General features: G+C 37.9%; 1 protein-coding gene across 2 annotated transcripts; it reads left to right on the top strand.

Moving 5' to 3' along the window:
- Positions 1 to 1,470: 1,470 nt before the first annotated feature.
- tgm2b (transglutaminase 2b) lies at positions 1,471 to 15,765 on the top strand. 2 transcript variants are annotated; one of them, XM_028003724.1, is made up of 13 exons: positions 1,471 to 1,610; positions 7,055 to 7,234; positions 8,075 to 8,293; positions 8,574 to 8,692; positions 8,991 to 9,119; positions 9,212 to 9,389; positions 9,482 to 9,614; positions 9,692 to 9,795; positions 9,879 to 10,118; positions 12,251 to 12,526; positions 12,614 to 12,774; positions 14,738 to 14,874; positions 15,153 to 15,765. In XM_028003724.1, exons 1-13 carry the CDS (start codon positions 1,601 to 1,603, stop codon positions 15,301 to 15,303), a joined length of 2,037 nt encoding a protein of 678 aa, XP_027859525.1. In that variant the 5' UTR covers positions 1,471 to 1,600; the 3' UTR covers positions 15,304 to 15,765. The 2 variants fall into 2 exon arrangements, with proteins under 2 accessions (XP_027859525.1, XP_027859526.1); XM_028003725.1 differs by lacking the exons at positions 1,471 to 1,610; positions 7,055 to 7,234 and adding an exon at positions 7,423 to 7,914.
- Positions 15,766 to 16,127: the final 362 nt, after the last annotated feature.

Genomic DNA, 16,127 nt, shown 5'->3' with positions numbered 1-16,127 from the left:
AACAACAAAATAATTAGAAAAATTAAGTTTTATTTATAAGCGTTACTCCAATAGCTAAAAATGTAATTTATACCAGGTAAGTTTTTTTCCCCCTCAGAATGTGGATCAGTATTGGACTGATACTTTGCCTTCAAATGATTTTCACATAACTTAGAAGCTGATGTAAAAATAATGTTTGTTTTAGCCACAAAATGATTATGCCCAGCAGCAAACAACATATCTCATCAATGAGATCAATGAGAAACAACACAGTAGCTCATCAATGTAGCAGCTCACGTTACCGGCAAAGCGTGCAGTACCTACCGCGGCCACCGGGGGCCCCCAAGAGCAATTTGTTTTTCTTTTTATCAATAAAATAATAATTTCTACATACATTATCAAATATAGATTATTGTAACAAATCACTTCATGGTGAAATTGTGTGTTTTTGATATTATAATGACATAGAAATTATTACAAAATAAAAAATCAGGGGGACCCTTAGTGGCTATGGGGCCCTAAACGGCTGCTTAGTTTGCTTTGCCTTGGGCCGGCCCTGGTTTAGATGACGGATATGGTTTTTGTGCTGTAGTGAGGCATCGCCTTATTCCGGCGTTGGAGCGACAAACGCATTTTACTTGGGAACAGTGAAATTGTAGTCAGTGATTTTACAGAAGAGCTTTGGAATCAACATGCATGAATGACACACAAGTTCTTATGAACTGTGCAATGCTGTGAGCGCTCTGGTGCAACCAGCGGAACATGTCAGAACAAAAAAACGAATAATCATCCTAATACCTACTTCCTGTCTTCCTCTTCATCATTTCCGACAGTAGCAACATCCGGCTGTTGATCACGTGAATCATGTGATGCAAAAAATGTGTTTCCATTGTAGTTTTGCAAAATCCATCTATGTCGATGCAGTTGAGAAACTATGAGGTTGCATTTGTATAAAAACAAATGCATGGCACACTTCCCAGATTTATAATAAAATTTGGAAAAACGTTGATATTTGTACTTTACAGATATTTTTGCTTTGATCTGTCAAAATAAAATCTCTTTAGTTTGAGGCTGTAACGTGAAAAAAGTAAAGTTGTGGCACTTTAATATACTTTATATAAAATTGTAACAAAAATGCTTTTTTTTTTTTTTTCAAAAATATAGAATAAAACAACTTTAAACACATTCCAAGTATAAGTCTTTGAGGAACAGGAGGCTTTGAAAGAAACCACATATCTCATTTTTAATTTTTACTCATGTAGCCTATATGAGTACTACTCATGTTTAATTTCTGGGTGATGCAGAAACGGTCCAAGTGACCTTTTATCAAAAAGTGCATTGACGTTTTCTGCGGAAAAAAACATTTGACAGGAGGTGAGTGAGTGAATCACTATTGCATACAGCTTGTGCACGCAATGCAGCCAACTCTCGCCTCGGGTCGTCCTTTTTTTTTTCTTCCCCACTCCGGTTTAATGAGGGTTGTGTCACACCCCCTTTCTCTGACTGGTACAAGGAGGTTTAAATAGAAGACCGAGATAACAGCAGAGAGGCATCGCTCTCTGCACTGAGCAAGACATTCATTCAAACAGAACCTCAAACTTTGAAAAGCACCGCAGCAGTTATGGCGCAAGGTAAGGAAATGCATCTGGACGCTTTGGTTAAATCTAACTTATTCTGGTTGTCACAAGCCTAGATTGCTTAAAATGCGCTTGTTTTACTGGTTGCAAACAACATAAGCTTACAAGCTAACGCTGATTGGTTCTAGGCACCGCAGACATATGTGTGGTTTAATGACGTCTTGGTTGATAGTGCAAGCGCGTTTAGGTTTTCAGATCGATATGAACCTTTTATATTTGAAAGACAAATATACAGAAACTTATTGTTAGCAGAAAACAGATCATGTCTTAATTATAAGTAAGAAACTTCCACTTTAAGTCAGATTTCCAGACTGCAATAAAAACACTTTTTTTCTCTCACTGCCTGATATAAAATCAAACTAGTTTGGATCAGTAGAATTACAAATATTTCTGTTTGCAAAACGTAAATACATCCACATCCAATAAACTTCATTGTTGTGAAATAGCCTATTAGAAGCTTGCAATGCCATGACATCATCATCTGGATTTCTCAAATTGTTCATAGACATAGTCATCTTATGGAAATTTCTGAATCTTTTTTCTTTCTTTTTTTAATTCAGTCTCATTTATTTTTTCAGCATTTGGCCAATAGAAATTATTTTGGTAAAACTAATTAATCTAAAACATCAAAATTTGGAAAAAAAATAATATTTTGTGGGGTATTTAGATTTGTGGATTTTGCTCTATGCAATGATTATAATAATTATCTATGAATATGGATGGTACATACTGAGAAAATATTCAATAAAGAGTTAGACAGGCAACAGCCTGATGGCTTTAAACTGCTAATTTTCTCAACTCCTGCAGCATGTAGCTGTGCTGCATATGTAGATTTTTCTAGTTATGTGTGACTTAAATTGTTCAAGTTGAACTGTTATCTTTTATTTCTGTTTTCCTTTATGATTGATAGCATATTTGAGAAAATCTGTTTAGAGAAAAGTGTTTTATTGCCTCGACTTGTGTAACATTACTCTTTGAGTTGTCTTGTTCAAAGTTGGACTGTAACCCTGCTGGCTCTCGCCCCACTTCTTGCTTCCTGCAAGTAGTAAATATTTTTGGACTGGCAGTCATTGAGAAAACCCTCCTGTTCTGCCTGAATCTCACTACTCCTTGAATATTCTCATGGTTTTACAAAAGAAACTGTTGCTGTTTGCAAACAATCTAAATGAAGTAATGCAAACATTTCCAGTGAGCAGAAACCAAACAGTTGTGGAGCAAAATCCAGCAATAATTAAATGAAAGAACTCTGCTTCGTACTAGAAACTAAATCTAAAGAAAACCCAGCAACCTCAGACTTAGTTTTATCTAATATAATTTTTTATTCATTACTAACATTTTTGGTTTTTGATTTCTTGTGCCAGTCACACTATCGAAATGGCCACTTACAACATCCATTCATCCATCCATTTTCTGTTCATCCTTGTCCCTAATGGGGTCGGGAGGGTTGCTGGTGCCCATCTCCAGCTACGTTCCAGGCGGGAGGCGGGGGTCACCCTGGACAGGTCGCCAGTCTGTCGCAGGGCAACACAAAGACATACAGGACAAACAACCATTCACACACACACACACCCCTAGGGAGAATTTAGATAGACCAATTAACCTAACTGTCATGTTTTTGGACTGTGGGAGGAAGCCGAAGTACCCGGAGAGAACCCACGCATGCACAGGGAGAACATGCAAACTCCCATTTACAACATATGTACTGTAACACTAGATGAACTCTCGGTGGACATTTGTCATATTGTTTATCATTTATCATGAGAAATTTCCTATCATAAAAATAATAATTTTGATTTATCGTTGTCTCAATGAATTCCAATTAATGGCGTTAAAACCCCCAAAACTGACAATATCATCAGAACTTTTAATTTTACTATAATCTCCAGAGCGTCAATAAATATCAGTAAAATCTAAAACATGATCAAATGAAGTTACTTTGTCCAGATCGGATGAAGCCTATTTCAAAGATGAATGTTTTTTCAAGAGCAGTATTTGGTGCTTTGAATGCTCTGCCACACATTCACAGCTGAACAGTTACCCACAAAATAAGCAATAAATTGTTTTTATCACTATTTTCATCATTAGCATAATGATAACACAGCATAACATGGTAAAAATTAAAATCCACATCAATCAGCAGCACAGAGCCAGAAGAAAAGGTCTTGCTGACATGAAAGAATAAAAAATATTTCAGCTTGATGTTTAAGTAGACAGCTGCTCTGAGATTATAATAGCCTCTGAAAACAGGTGCAGCTCTGAGCTACCGCTAATTGACTCTATATTTGAGAGTCCATAACTCCAGAATGATTTGCGTTAGACGCCCAGTGAAGGTATTCAGAGACATTCAAAGAGCAACTCTCCATGTTTGTATTTTTCACGCAGGCATCAAGTTGGAGGCTGAAGTAAATAACTGTCTCATAGAGCTCTGGATACTTTTTTTTTTTTTGTCAACGCTACATTTTGTTTTTCATGTTGTCACCAGAGAACTTCTGAAAAGCAAACAGAACCTGTTTTTCCTTCCTATTTGTACATTTATTTCCACCTCCGCAACACATTTTCAGTCAACAAATTATTGCTAAACAGCCTTATGGCGTCACAAGTGGCACCTATTTTCCACACGAATAAAGCATTCATTTTTATTTTAAAAAGTTCTTGTGGTGTAGACCTGGAGTCTGAGTGGGTGTTACCTGTGAGACTGAAAACTTCATTCACATCAGAGTGTTTGCTTGTTTGTGTTTCCTGGACTAAAATAGTGTTTTTGGTCCCTACTACCATGTTAAGTCATCTTTATTTAATTTCCCTTTAATGCTCATACTGAACTAAGTGTTGCTGATGACAGAGTCCCCTTGTGCTCTGCCTCTCCTCTCCCTCAGGGTTTAAGGAGTGAGAGGAGAGGCACAAGCACACTGAGAAAAAGGTAGGGAATCTCAGGAATCTCTCCTCTTACAATCCGTTCTGGTAGTGAGATACCCCTACAGACTTAGCTGAAAGTCAAGTATGCATACGGTTCCACTTTATATCACAAATGTGCACCATCTGGCAGCTAGCGCTCGCTTTGTGTTGTGTTTTTTCTTCTTAATTACCAACAAAGGACATAAATCTCTGCAGAAAGTTGAGCATCTGTTTCTCATTCCTTTTTCAGACATCATATTCGTAAATCTTCAGGCATGCCTTCATGTTATTAATTGAACAGCACACTCTTAAAAGTATGAGGTAACAAAACAACCCAATTTAATTTGTTAACCTGCTTTTGGGTCAAACATCTGCTGGTCTCGTTCTGGTTGGATTTAACAATGAAGTGTTGGGTTATGGGTTAACATGGTTCATTTTTAAAAGCGAGGCTACAGAAAAGTGGGTTGATAAGGGTAATCAATAAAATCAATTATTAAACAAGTAATGCTCTTCAGCAACTTAATGTTTCCAGAATCATTTGGGTGGAAGGAGAGAGTTTTCCTTTTGTCTGTCTCCAATGGTTAATGAGTGAGAGGCAGGACAGGTGATCAGGTTGTTACAGGGACACCCAGGAAAGACAATCATGTGCTGTGGTGGAAATTATCAACCACCAATGGACAACATGGGTACACTTAACAAGTTGTAAATTTCCTCAGAAAATAATTTTCTGTTTTTAAAACAGACCTATTGACAACAACAACAACAAAGAAATCTTAACATTATCATTGGTGGGCGAGTTTAAATGATGAAAACTTAAATTGGAACATAAATTTCCGATTAAATTTAAGTTCATTTCCCATTAAAATTCAGGAATTCTGTTTATTAATCACACAATCTGCAGAAGCTTAGATGGAAAAAATGTGTTGACTTTTTAAGGCTTGAAATTCACAAAAAGAGGGGGCCCACGTCTCCCCCCGCTGGCCAATGATCTAGAAAAGAAGTCTTCAGTGTAAGAGTCGCATCTCCAAGTGGGGCACTGAGGTGTTGATAACTAGTGGTACGGTTTCTGATTCCCAATTTTTGTCTGTATCTTTTCAAAGTTATGTCTTCAAATAGACATTAACATGGCCACAAGTAACAAGTTGATGAAAGGAGGCATGAAATAATGTATTTTAGTCAAAAGTGCTCACATTAAGGGTTCAGAAATCTGTTCACTATGTTAAATGTTTTATTTAGTACTAAATCTAGTCTAAATATAGTAAGGGCCATTAAGGGTTCTTGCTTTGTCTGTCCATCAGTTTGGTGGTTTAGGGGAGTAAGGGAGGGAAATGTTGAAGCCCCTGGTCTGGAACGCTGTACCAACACCATCTTGTGTGTACTTCTTTTCAGATGAAGGCCAAGATTAAACACTGACTACTTCCCAGAAATGTTTTTTAAGTAACTTATGTAAAACAGCAGGAAGCCTTTGTAGCTAAATCTTTGTGCAATTAAGTCTAGTCCAGGCTTGACATCATAATAGGGACTTCAAGCGAAAATCGTTACACTGGGCTTTAGTAAGTGGGGAAAATCTAGCCTTCTGACATGCATCTCCATCTGTGGAGGTGTTACACAAGAGAACTGTAGCCTCTTGTTTATACAACAATCCAAAGGGGAGGACTCTGTGTGTAATAGCAAAGTCTCTAGAGAAGGGAGACACTGTCTGTGTTTAGCTTCTATTGAATCAAGCAGAAACTAAATGATCTTAATGAATAGTAAATAACCGAACAAGCTGCTCTTCGTGTCGGTGGTTATGTATCTGATCTGAAAAGCGCACACTAAATCCTACTATGCAGCCACATAATCTCTAAATTAGAAAACATAGTTATGAATTAACAGCAATGACAAATGCGGGATCTGCTGATACTGTAGTCCGTCAGTCTCAGGGTTTTCTGTGTAGTAGATTCAGAGATGACATTGAACATATTTTGATTACTGTTGCCTCTTTATTGTCTTTAACCAGGACACCCATTCTCCCCTGACGTCTGACATCAAGGCCAAGCAGTTCACACAATTGCTGATTGCTGGATGTAATTGGTTTTTCACACCATTTTCTGAAAACTCCACAGATGGTTGTGAGTGAAAATCCCAGCAGATCAATAGTTCCTGAAGCACTCAAAACAGCTTATCTGGAAATAACAACCATGTCACGTTCAAAGTCAAACTCCTTTTCTATCCGCTAAAACTTCACATCCATCACAGCTCGATGCATTTAGCTGAGGCGGTGTGATTGGTTTATGTACTGGTGCTCAATAAAGTTTCTGACTTTTAAATAACACACTGACTTTACAGCAAAAAAATATTTTATGTGGTATTATATGAGGTCATTTAAAGGATGCATGGACAGCATGTTAATACAAAAACAAAATTTGACTTAATTTAAAACAAAAAAAAGACCAAAAATATTTTTAGAATATGATAGAATCAGGTAAAAGCATGTGTTTTTACACTTTTGTAGTAAAAACACATTCGTTTTAAGCTACTGATGGGGATGTTTGCTTTATTTTAAGCTCTGGACATTGAGCGCTGGAACCTGGAGTGCTTGTTCAACAACACGGACCATCGCACTGACCTCAACGGAGTGGATCGACTCATCGTCCGGAGAGGCCAGCCGTTCACCGTCAGCCTGTATCTTCGGTCTGGGAGCTACCAGCCGGGCATCAGCTCTCTTGACTGCGTCGCAGAAACCGGTGCAGTCTTTCAATTTAAATAGTTCTTGTTCATTTAATAGTAGTTCAATTTCAATTATGGATTGTACAAGTGTACTTCTCTCTGGTGAAAAAGCATTGAGGTTACTTCCTCTCATTCGGGAAGTGAGTGCACTCAGCCACTTATTACTGGGTGTGTTTGCTTATGTGAATTTCCTTCGCAACCTGTTCAAATATGAAGAGGGAAAGGAAGCAGCGGTGGTAAAGGAAAGGGCAGCATTCTAGTCCAAACATGAGAGGTGCTTCTGAATGTGTTCACTTTTCATCTTTAGCGCAGTGTTCTATATTTCCACTGCTGAAGTCAAGCCCTCCTACATTTTTGTGTGTGACTGTAATCAGGCTCTTCTGTTATTGCTGGAAAGCATAGCTCTTGCATTGTATTTGTCTTCAGAATGAAAAAAAAAAACTATCTGTCTCTTACAAAAAGCCTGATAAGGCAACAGCTGCAAACCACCCAATTCAACAGGAAATGTTGCTGGTCAGAAGGGAAGCGTGTGTATAATCACAGATAATACTATCAGGCCTTAACACACAACCATATTCTGATGGATTCAAGTTGGCTCTTCCATTCAAGACAGAAAGAATAGCACAATGCAAAGCCAAAGTTGCGTTAGTCGGCAACACTGCTGGAAGATCTTCCAGAGTTCTCTGAAGTTTAGTGGGTAAGCATTTATTGATTGTTTATGGCACCTCTGTGTTGTAAATGTATGGCCGAACAGTTGCAGATGTTTAGATTCAGGTGCTTGTCAGGTAAATTTGCAAACAATTTTGAAAGATTTGCTTTCTTCTTTCTAATTAACTGTTTTTTTTGGCTGTTTTCAGGTCCTCAGCCCTCTGAGCAGTATGGCACCAGGGCCCGTTTTGGCCTCTCTTCTAGCATGGACACGTCCACCTGGAGTGCTACGGTAACCAGCCCCCCTGGAGACATGGTGGCCCTGTCTATCTGCTCTTCTCCCAAAGCTCCAATTGGCCGCTACACCCTTACCCTGGGCCAATCAGAGAAGATTGAGTTCGTTCTTCTGTTTAATCCCTGGTGTCCAGGTGGGTAAACATGCCTGCATCTGGGAGGACATGTCTGTCAAGCAGAGGATCTAGTGGAGCTAACAAGAGCTTAGATGATCATGTTTCACACCAGCGTGTGTTAAGGATTAGAGCTAACAAGAAGAGGGGATAATAAATCATAAGAAACAAATAATTGCCAAAACTTGGTACATTAATTGATAATAAGCCGCAGTGAAGCATTTTAGGAATTTGTTTAAAACAAAGGACCGCTAGTTTGAACTCACGTTGGGACATTGTTTGTGCTTTGTCTTGGCAACAGCGGATGCAGTGTACATGGACAATGAGCAGAATCTGGCAGAGTATGTGCTTTCTCAGGATGGGATCATCTTTCGAGGCAGCAGCAAACACACCATACCCACTCCTTGGAACTTTGGCCAGGTACCAACACCAACACTGACTCTGTTAACCTCTCCTTATCACCATAAGCAATCAATCAGATGAGCCAGGAGTTTGTCAGAGTGTTGAATGAGCTTTAATAAGAGTGATTGCGATAAGAGGAAAATATGCTCTTACAAGATAACCTATGAAATTTCTAAAACGCTACAAAACCTATGTGTGCATAAACTGTGCTGCGTTTGCACTTCTTGAAAATATCCAGCTTAGTTTTGTTTTCCCACATTTACAGCATACCTTCCTACAGGCAAACATTCATCAAGTATATTTGCTGTGTTTGCAGTTCGAAAGTGGAATCCTGGATATTTGTCTGAGGATTCTGGATATGAATCCCAAATGTTTACGAAATCCTGGAAAAGACTACTCAGGGAGAAGAAACCCCATCTACGTAACCCGAGTGCTAAGTGCCATGGTACGACTAATTACTCCTCTCCAAGTCTTATATTTCACATGTGAAAAACCTTTTTTTTCACGTTTGATCACAGCTTTTTTGTTGTCCGGCAGGTGAATTGCAATGATGATAAAGGAGTCTTGCTGGGAAAATGGACAGATGGATATGAGGGAGGCGTCAGTCCCTTGGTTTGGCGTGGCAGTGTGGAGATTCTGCGAAATTGGGACACACAGTCCTGTCAGCCTGTTCGTTACGGACAATGCTGGGTGTTTGCTGCCGTGGCCTGCTCTGGTAAGAAACGGTGGGCTATTGGCCTGTTTAGAGAAAATGACTCATTATTTTTGTCAATCAAAAACAGCAAACTTTATCGTACTTTGTTTTAGTTTCCAGAGCATTGGGCATTCCTTGCCGAGTCATAACCAACTATCTGTCTGCCCACGACACCAACAGCAACCTGGTGATTGAGCGTTACGTCAATGAAAATGGGGAACTCATTCAATCCAGAGAAATGATCTGGTTAGACCTTACTTACATTGTATTTAATGAGTGATTGGCAGTATTATGAGCACTCACATTGTATAATATATCTTCAGGAATTATCACTGCTGGGTGGAAAGCTGGATGACCAGACCTGACCTCAAGCCTGATTTTGACGGGTGGCAGGCTAGTGACCCCACTCCCCAGGAGAAGAGTGAAGGCAATACTTTTAAAATAAGTATATATGTTTTGTAGAACTATTATCTGTCATTTTCAGTTCTGACATTGTCCCCTTTGTCTTAGGAGTGTATTGCTGCGGCCCCATCCCTCTCAGGGCCATCAAGGAGGGAGAGCTTGCGTTCAAGTACGACGCCCCGTTTGTTTTCGCTGAAGTCAATGCTGATGTTGTCACAGTGATGAAGAAAAAGGACGGCAGCACTTCAAAAGTTACCACAATTGGATTGGTGGGCCAGATGATCAGCACCAAGAGCGTTGGCAGTGACAGCAGAGAGGACGTCACTCACCTCTACAAGTACCCTGAAGGTACCACAATATATAACTCATAACGTCAAAATAATTATTTTTCTACGTCATTGATAGAATAAAATGGGATGTAGATATACTTGCATATAAAAGGCAGGTAAGTATTGTATTCTCAATTACTTAAATGTGTCAATAATTAAAAGCAAAAATAAAATTTTAAAAATAATTAAAAAGAAATATGCATAATTTGTAAGAAAATTAACATTTAAAATCAGATCAAATCTATTTATTTTTGCAGTACGCTATTAATAAGAAAATTAATGAAACTGCATGAAACAGAAATTTTTGGTGATATAATGATTTATTATATATTCCAATTGAGATATGTGCTGATAGTTTAATTATTTTATTAATAATTAAATTATTAGACTTTAAATTCTTATAAATTTCATTTTTTAGGCTGATTTGCACTCAGGCCATTCATATTAATTATCATTGGATAGATGCAAGTAACTCTTCCTTTATTGAATATGTTAATGGCCAAGCCATGCATTACCATTAGATTCTCACTTGTGCAACAAAAATAGTAGTTAAAAGAGAAGAGCAAAAAGTATTTGCCCCAATATAGATTTCCTCTATTACTCTTAAATGTTTCAAATCAACAAGCACAAATAATTAATAATCAAAAGATAACCAGAGAAAATAACAAATGTAGATTTCAAATGATGGTTTGACTTATTTAGGTGAACAAAGCTATTCTAACTCGCCTAGACCTTTAGGCTAAAATATAAATGCTGCCCCCAGGTCCCTTGTAAAATCAGGAATTAAATGTGATTGAAATGCCTTATAAATATTAAAAATTGTAACACCTTAATTTAGGATATAAATATCTTAAAAATACATTTAAATGTAACAATGACAAGACATCTATGTCTCCTCTAACTGCTTTCAAAAATAATTAATTAGTGGGTTTTAATATAGATGTGCCTATTAAACGGATTTAACAGCCTGTGTGACTATTAAAGCAGATGCTTAGGAGTGTGGATTAACACAATGCCAAGGTAAAATTAGATAAGGAGTTTTCACAGGGAAACATCTGCTGCTGCAGCCCATAAATCCTGTAGGAGTTGCAAGGTCATTTGAAAAGAATTTGAAATCCATCCCTCTACAGTAAGGGAGATCTTTCACAAGTGGAAAAAATTACACATTTGCCAAACCTCTCAAAAGATGACATATGAGCAAGTTCACACCGAGGTGAAACTAAGTAATACTCTGAGCCATGCTTACTTATAGATCTCAGAGCGACAGCTCAAACTGTGCAGGCATCATTAGCTTCCCACAGTCCTCGCATTTCTACATTTGTTATACAAAAAAAAACCCACCAGCACATGTCCACAAACGCCTCATACCAACTATCAGTAAATTTGGTAGATTTGCAACCATATAGTCCATTTATATAAGTTGGAGGTTATTGTTAAGTATGAACTTTTCTGTGCAGGAAAGTTCCTTAGTGAAATGTGAGGTTATCTGTCCGACAGCTGGATGTTATCAAAAACCGAAGCCTGGAAAAAGAACAATTAACCCAAGCAAAGGCACAAATGTCCATTACGGTGGTGCAAAAAGGAAAACAAATTGAGTCATCGGGATGGCGGAAGTTCAAACCTCACCCAACTGAAAGTATCAGCCTGTACTTTAGAGAGGGACATCTATAAACAAATGCACGCAAAGCTCAGTGAAGAAGCTGTGTAAGAAAAATTGAACCAACTTCTTGCCCCATGTTATGAGAGACTGATTAGGTCATAAAGAAGACAGCTGTGTTTTTACAACCTGTGCAAGCATTTGGCAAATTTAAATGCTTGACTTCTGTTGAATAAATGTAATTAGAAAATCTCACATCCTATTTTTGGCTTAGTGTTCCTTGGAGTATCTGAAGTGTAATTATTGAAAATACAAGGTATTTTTCATCTGTTCCATGCACAATTTTCATTTTTCTAAATGTGTTTGCCTGCTGGAAACAGTCAAATCAATTGCTGTTAAAGCTTTCTGTTATTCCATAAATTCCTTATCAACAGGTTATTAACTTGTGTGTATAAGACAAAATAATACATAGTATTTTGAATATTTAATTTTTTTTTGATCACCTAAACTACAAAGTTCCTGTGAGTCAGTGTATTGTGCTTCCACATTCCCAGGATCTGATGAAGAGCGCGAAGCATTCAAAAAAGCCAATCACCTAAACAAGCTTCTCCAAGAGAACCCAGACCCGGGTCTTCACGTTACCATCAAAGTTACATCTGACATGAGGAAGGGCTGCGACTTTGACGTGTTTGCTGTTGTCACTAACAACACCGAAGAAGAGAAGAAGTGTCGCCTGGTGTTTGGGTCCTGTGCTGTCTCCTACAACGGAGTTTTGGGGGGGAATTGTGGTTTTAAAGACCTGCTCAATGTGCAGCTCCCACCAGGTGCAGGTGAGTCACGCCACCGTCTGGACAGGGACATCTCTGAAATGATGCTTGTCTAATTCTGTCAAAAATGTTTTGTGTGTGACATTCCAGAGAGGCGAGTTCCCCTAAGGCTGAATTACTCAAAGTATGGGGACCAAGTCACAGAGGACAACTTAATTCGGCTGGCAGTTCTACTGCACAACTACTCCACAGGAGAAGCCAAACTGGCAATGAGAAACATCGTGCTGGACAATCCTGAAATCAAAGTCAGAGTGAGTACAGTTCCAACTTTATGTGCACTTTGAGGAGTGTTGTATAACCAATATTTTATAATCCTTTTGAGGTTATTCTGTGTGTCAGTTATTATAAAGATTTAGTTTTGATTCTTGTACATTTCTGCAGCTCCTCCAGAGTTACCTTTGGCCTGTTACTCTGGGCTCTCGTTGCCCAGCCTGTTAGTGTAGGTGGATGGCTGTGTCTCGGCAGGTTTACAGATGTGCCGTTTTTTTCAATTTAGATTTGATAGATGACAATAATCTCCATTCTATTCTATTAATAGATGTGAGATATTAAAAGCTTTGGATATTCTTACATTTTCTTCATCTTCATAATGTTTTCTTTTTCAATAATGTTTCGATAATGTTTTCTAATAAACATTTGCAGAACAGCTGGATTTATACTGAGATAAAATAACAAATAGGTGGACTCAATTTACTAATTATCCTAAATCTTAATGCAATTGAGTGCACTGGGCTTTATTAGGGGGTGTCACCGTGAAGGGGGCTGAATATAAAAGCATGCCACACTTTTCAGATTTGATTTTTCTTTTGCAAATGCACATCTATTTTCTTCCACTATTTGCACTCTTTAGTTTTGTGCTACTTTTGTGTGGGTCCATCAGTCAACATTCAAATACAGTGAACTGAAATTTGTGGCTGTAACACAAAAATTGTAAAAAAACTTCAACCGCTGTAATTTTTAATTTCTTGCAAAGCACTGTTGATGAAAAAGCTATTTAACAATCGGGTAATTTTAACAGATCAAAAGCAGTACAGACTCTAAGATGAAGTGGAGCAGAACCGTTTTAAGGTTGATTATAAGGTATTGTTGCTGAGTGTGTACGTATAGTACAGGAGCTACATAGTAGGTAAAGAGGTTAAGCTGGGTTATCCAGAAGCAATACTTGTAGGAGTGTACAGAATTTGTCAAATCAGTCAGAGTTAAATTGCAAAGATAAGCTTTCAATGTCGTGTTTAAGAGCTGAATGGTGAATACGCAGATCTGTGTTGGTAGAAGTTTGACCTGGAAATGACCGTGTGAGACGCCAGAGTAAATATGCTGTAAATATCAGGTATGCAGTTGATTGCCCAGAAGTGTCACGCTCAGAGACACATAACACACACAGAGACTACAGCTGAGGTAGATGACAGAAACTTCAGAGACACAAGCTGAGAGTTACTCCATTGAGGAATTCAAATTTATCTTTAGTCCTTCTGACTTCTCAAACAGCTGCAAGGCATCGGCTGTAAAGCAGTCCTTCCCTTCTTTGGTGCTTCTTGTCTCCATTTGCTTTTTTAGGTCACCTTCTGCAGATAAACATTTTTAAGGTTGTTCTGTATTGCTTGTAAACATACCTCAACATGTAGATTTCACTCTGATAATCCCTGTATACCAATCTACTAAAGCTTTCTATCAGTCGTACAGTGTTATGAAGCAGCATTAGACATTACAGTCAACGTGAATCTACATTTATTTTGAATTAGATTTTATGTAAAGATCAACAGAAAGCATTGATTAATTGTGGAGATGAAGTAGGAAGATACATAGTTCTAAAATTTTACTCAAAAATGTGAATTTTAATTTGAAGTCTGGCATGCTGTTGGGGGGATGTCTCTACTAGTTTTAGATGGAGAGCATCTATAAACAAGCCTTTTCAAGCCTTGCTACAAATTCTCGATTCAATTTAGGTGAACTTTGACTGGGCCATTAAAAAACACGCAGATCAGGTGCGGTCAGAAGGCAACTGGTTGCAGTGGATTTTGATTCATGGATCACAAAGTATAGCGAGTTGAATACAAATGAGCATCTCAATTTAAGATTTTTATATCCACTTCACACTTACTTTCTACTTTGTGTTGGTTTACCACATAAAATCCTAACAAAATACTGTACACTAAAGGTCTTAGTTGCAATGTTGCAAGACTTTAATCAAGTTCATGTGGTTGTTCTCTACAGATCCTGGGTGAACCAAAGGAGAACCGGAAGCTGGCTGCAGAGATCAGCCTCCAGAACCCTCTGCCAGAGCCGCTGGACAACTGCTGCTTCAGCATTGAGGGGGCCAACCTCACTGGAGGAAAAATCATTTCCGAGAGGTTGCTAGATTTCCAGCTGCACCTAAAATGATCTCCTGTTTACACCTAATTTGTGTTGACAGGAGATTAAAAAGAATCCTTGCATTTAGATTTTGGCCTAGAGCAGTTTTAAACATGTTAAGCCATGTTGCTCTGGCTGCATTACCGCCATAGATAGTCATAAGCAAGAGTTCTGTGTCTGTAGTGATTTATCTGTGAAATGTTTATGCAATCTGAGTATCTTGACAAAGTCTTCAAGCAGCTTTCAGAGAAGTAATACTTAAATATTTACCTTCCAGGTTGGGCTGCACGGTGGGACCAGGGGAAGACGCCAAAGTTAAAATCTACTTCACTCCGACCCATTCTGGCTTGAGGAAACTGGTTGTCGACTTCGATAGCAACAAGTTGTGCCATGTCAAGGGCTACAGGAATGTCATTATTGGAAAATAAAGTATTATATAGACCTGAATTTGGAAACATACTCCATCTGTTTTTCCATCTATATTCATGCTTTTCCAAGCAAATGTACACTCTTTTATTTCTACCAACTAAAAAAGCTTTTTTTCTCATTTTCTTTCCTCTTCTTTTGTTTATGTCATTCCTTTAAGCTTCCTGTTTAGTAAAAAATACTATAAGTTAGCGGAGAACTTTGTTACTCAAGGCATATATTTTAAACTCTATTTGTATTTTTCTCACAGTCTAAAGCAATGATTAGCATTGCTTCAGATGCTATTAGGACTTACCTTTTTTAAAAGTTTCTACAATAAAAGTCCTGTCTACAACAAATCAAAAATTGTGAGAGCCTGAATACAGATTTTACAAAGAGTGATAACTGTTGCAACATCTAATGTATAAACATTTTGATCATATCTCGGGAACAGTGAAATAAACACGAATCATTATCTAATGGGACAATGTGTGACATTCATTTCAGAGGAATTTGCTCTTCAAATAGTTTCTCCACCTTCAGTCTCACATACGGCAGTAATAGTGACACTCCCAATTAATTTTACGTGGCTTTCCAATTCCAATTGTAAATTTTATTTCTTCCTTTGACAACATATAAATAACGTAATGTCCTGCTCTTTGACATTTTCTGCTCAATGACCCCCTTCATTGTCATTTTCATTTTTTATGGACAGTTCACAATGCCAAAATTGTGAAGACATTACATTTTAGTACTCTATAGAGGAATACTATTAATGTACAATCTCAGGTAAATATAAAATGTTTTTTTTTTTTTTTTAATATTGGGTATATGGCTCTTTGCTTTG

The sequence above is a fragment of the Xiphophorus couchianus genome, chromosome 20 (assembly GCF_001444195.1).
Source record: "Xiphophorus couchianus chromosome 20, X_couchianus-1.0, whole genome shotgun sequence".
In the NCBI taxonomy this organism is placed as follows: domain Eukaryota; kingdom Metazoa; phylum Chordata; class Actinopteri; order Cyprinodontiformes; family Poeciliidae; genus Xiphophorus; species Xiphophorus couchianus.
The sequence above is the reverse complement of the archived record's forward strand: the minus strand, read 5'-3'. Positions and strand labels throughout refer to the sequence as shown.

Excerpts from the sequence above, each read along its gene's own strand:
- tgm2b (XM_028003724.1), top strand. Across the intron at positions 8,294-8,573 it reads GTTTAATCCCTGGTGTCCAG|CGGATGCAGTGTACATGGAC; the intron begins GTGGGTAAACAT and ends TCTTGGCAACAG. Across the intron at positions 9,390-9,481 it reads TGCTGCCGTGGCCTGCTCTG|TTTCCAGAGCATTGGGCATT; the intron begins GTAAGAAACGGT and ends ACTTTGTTTTAG.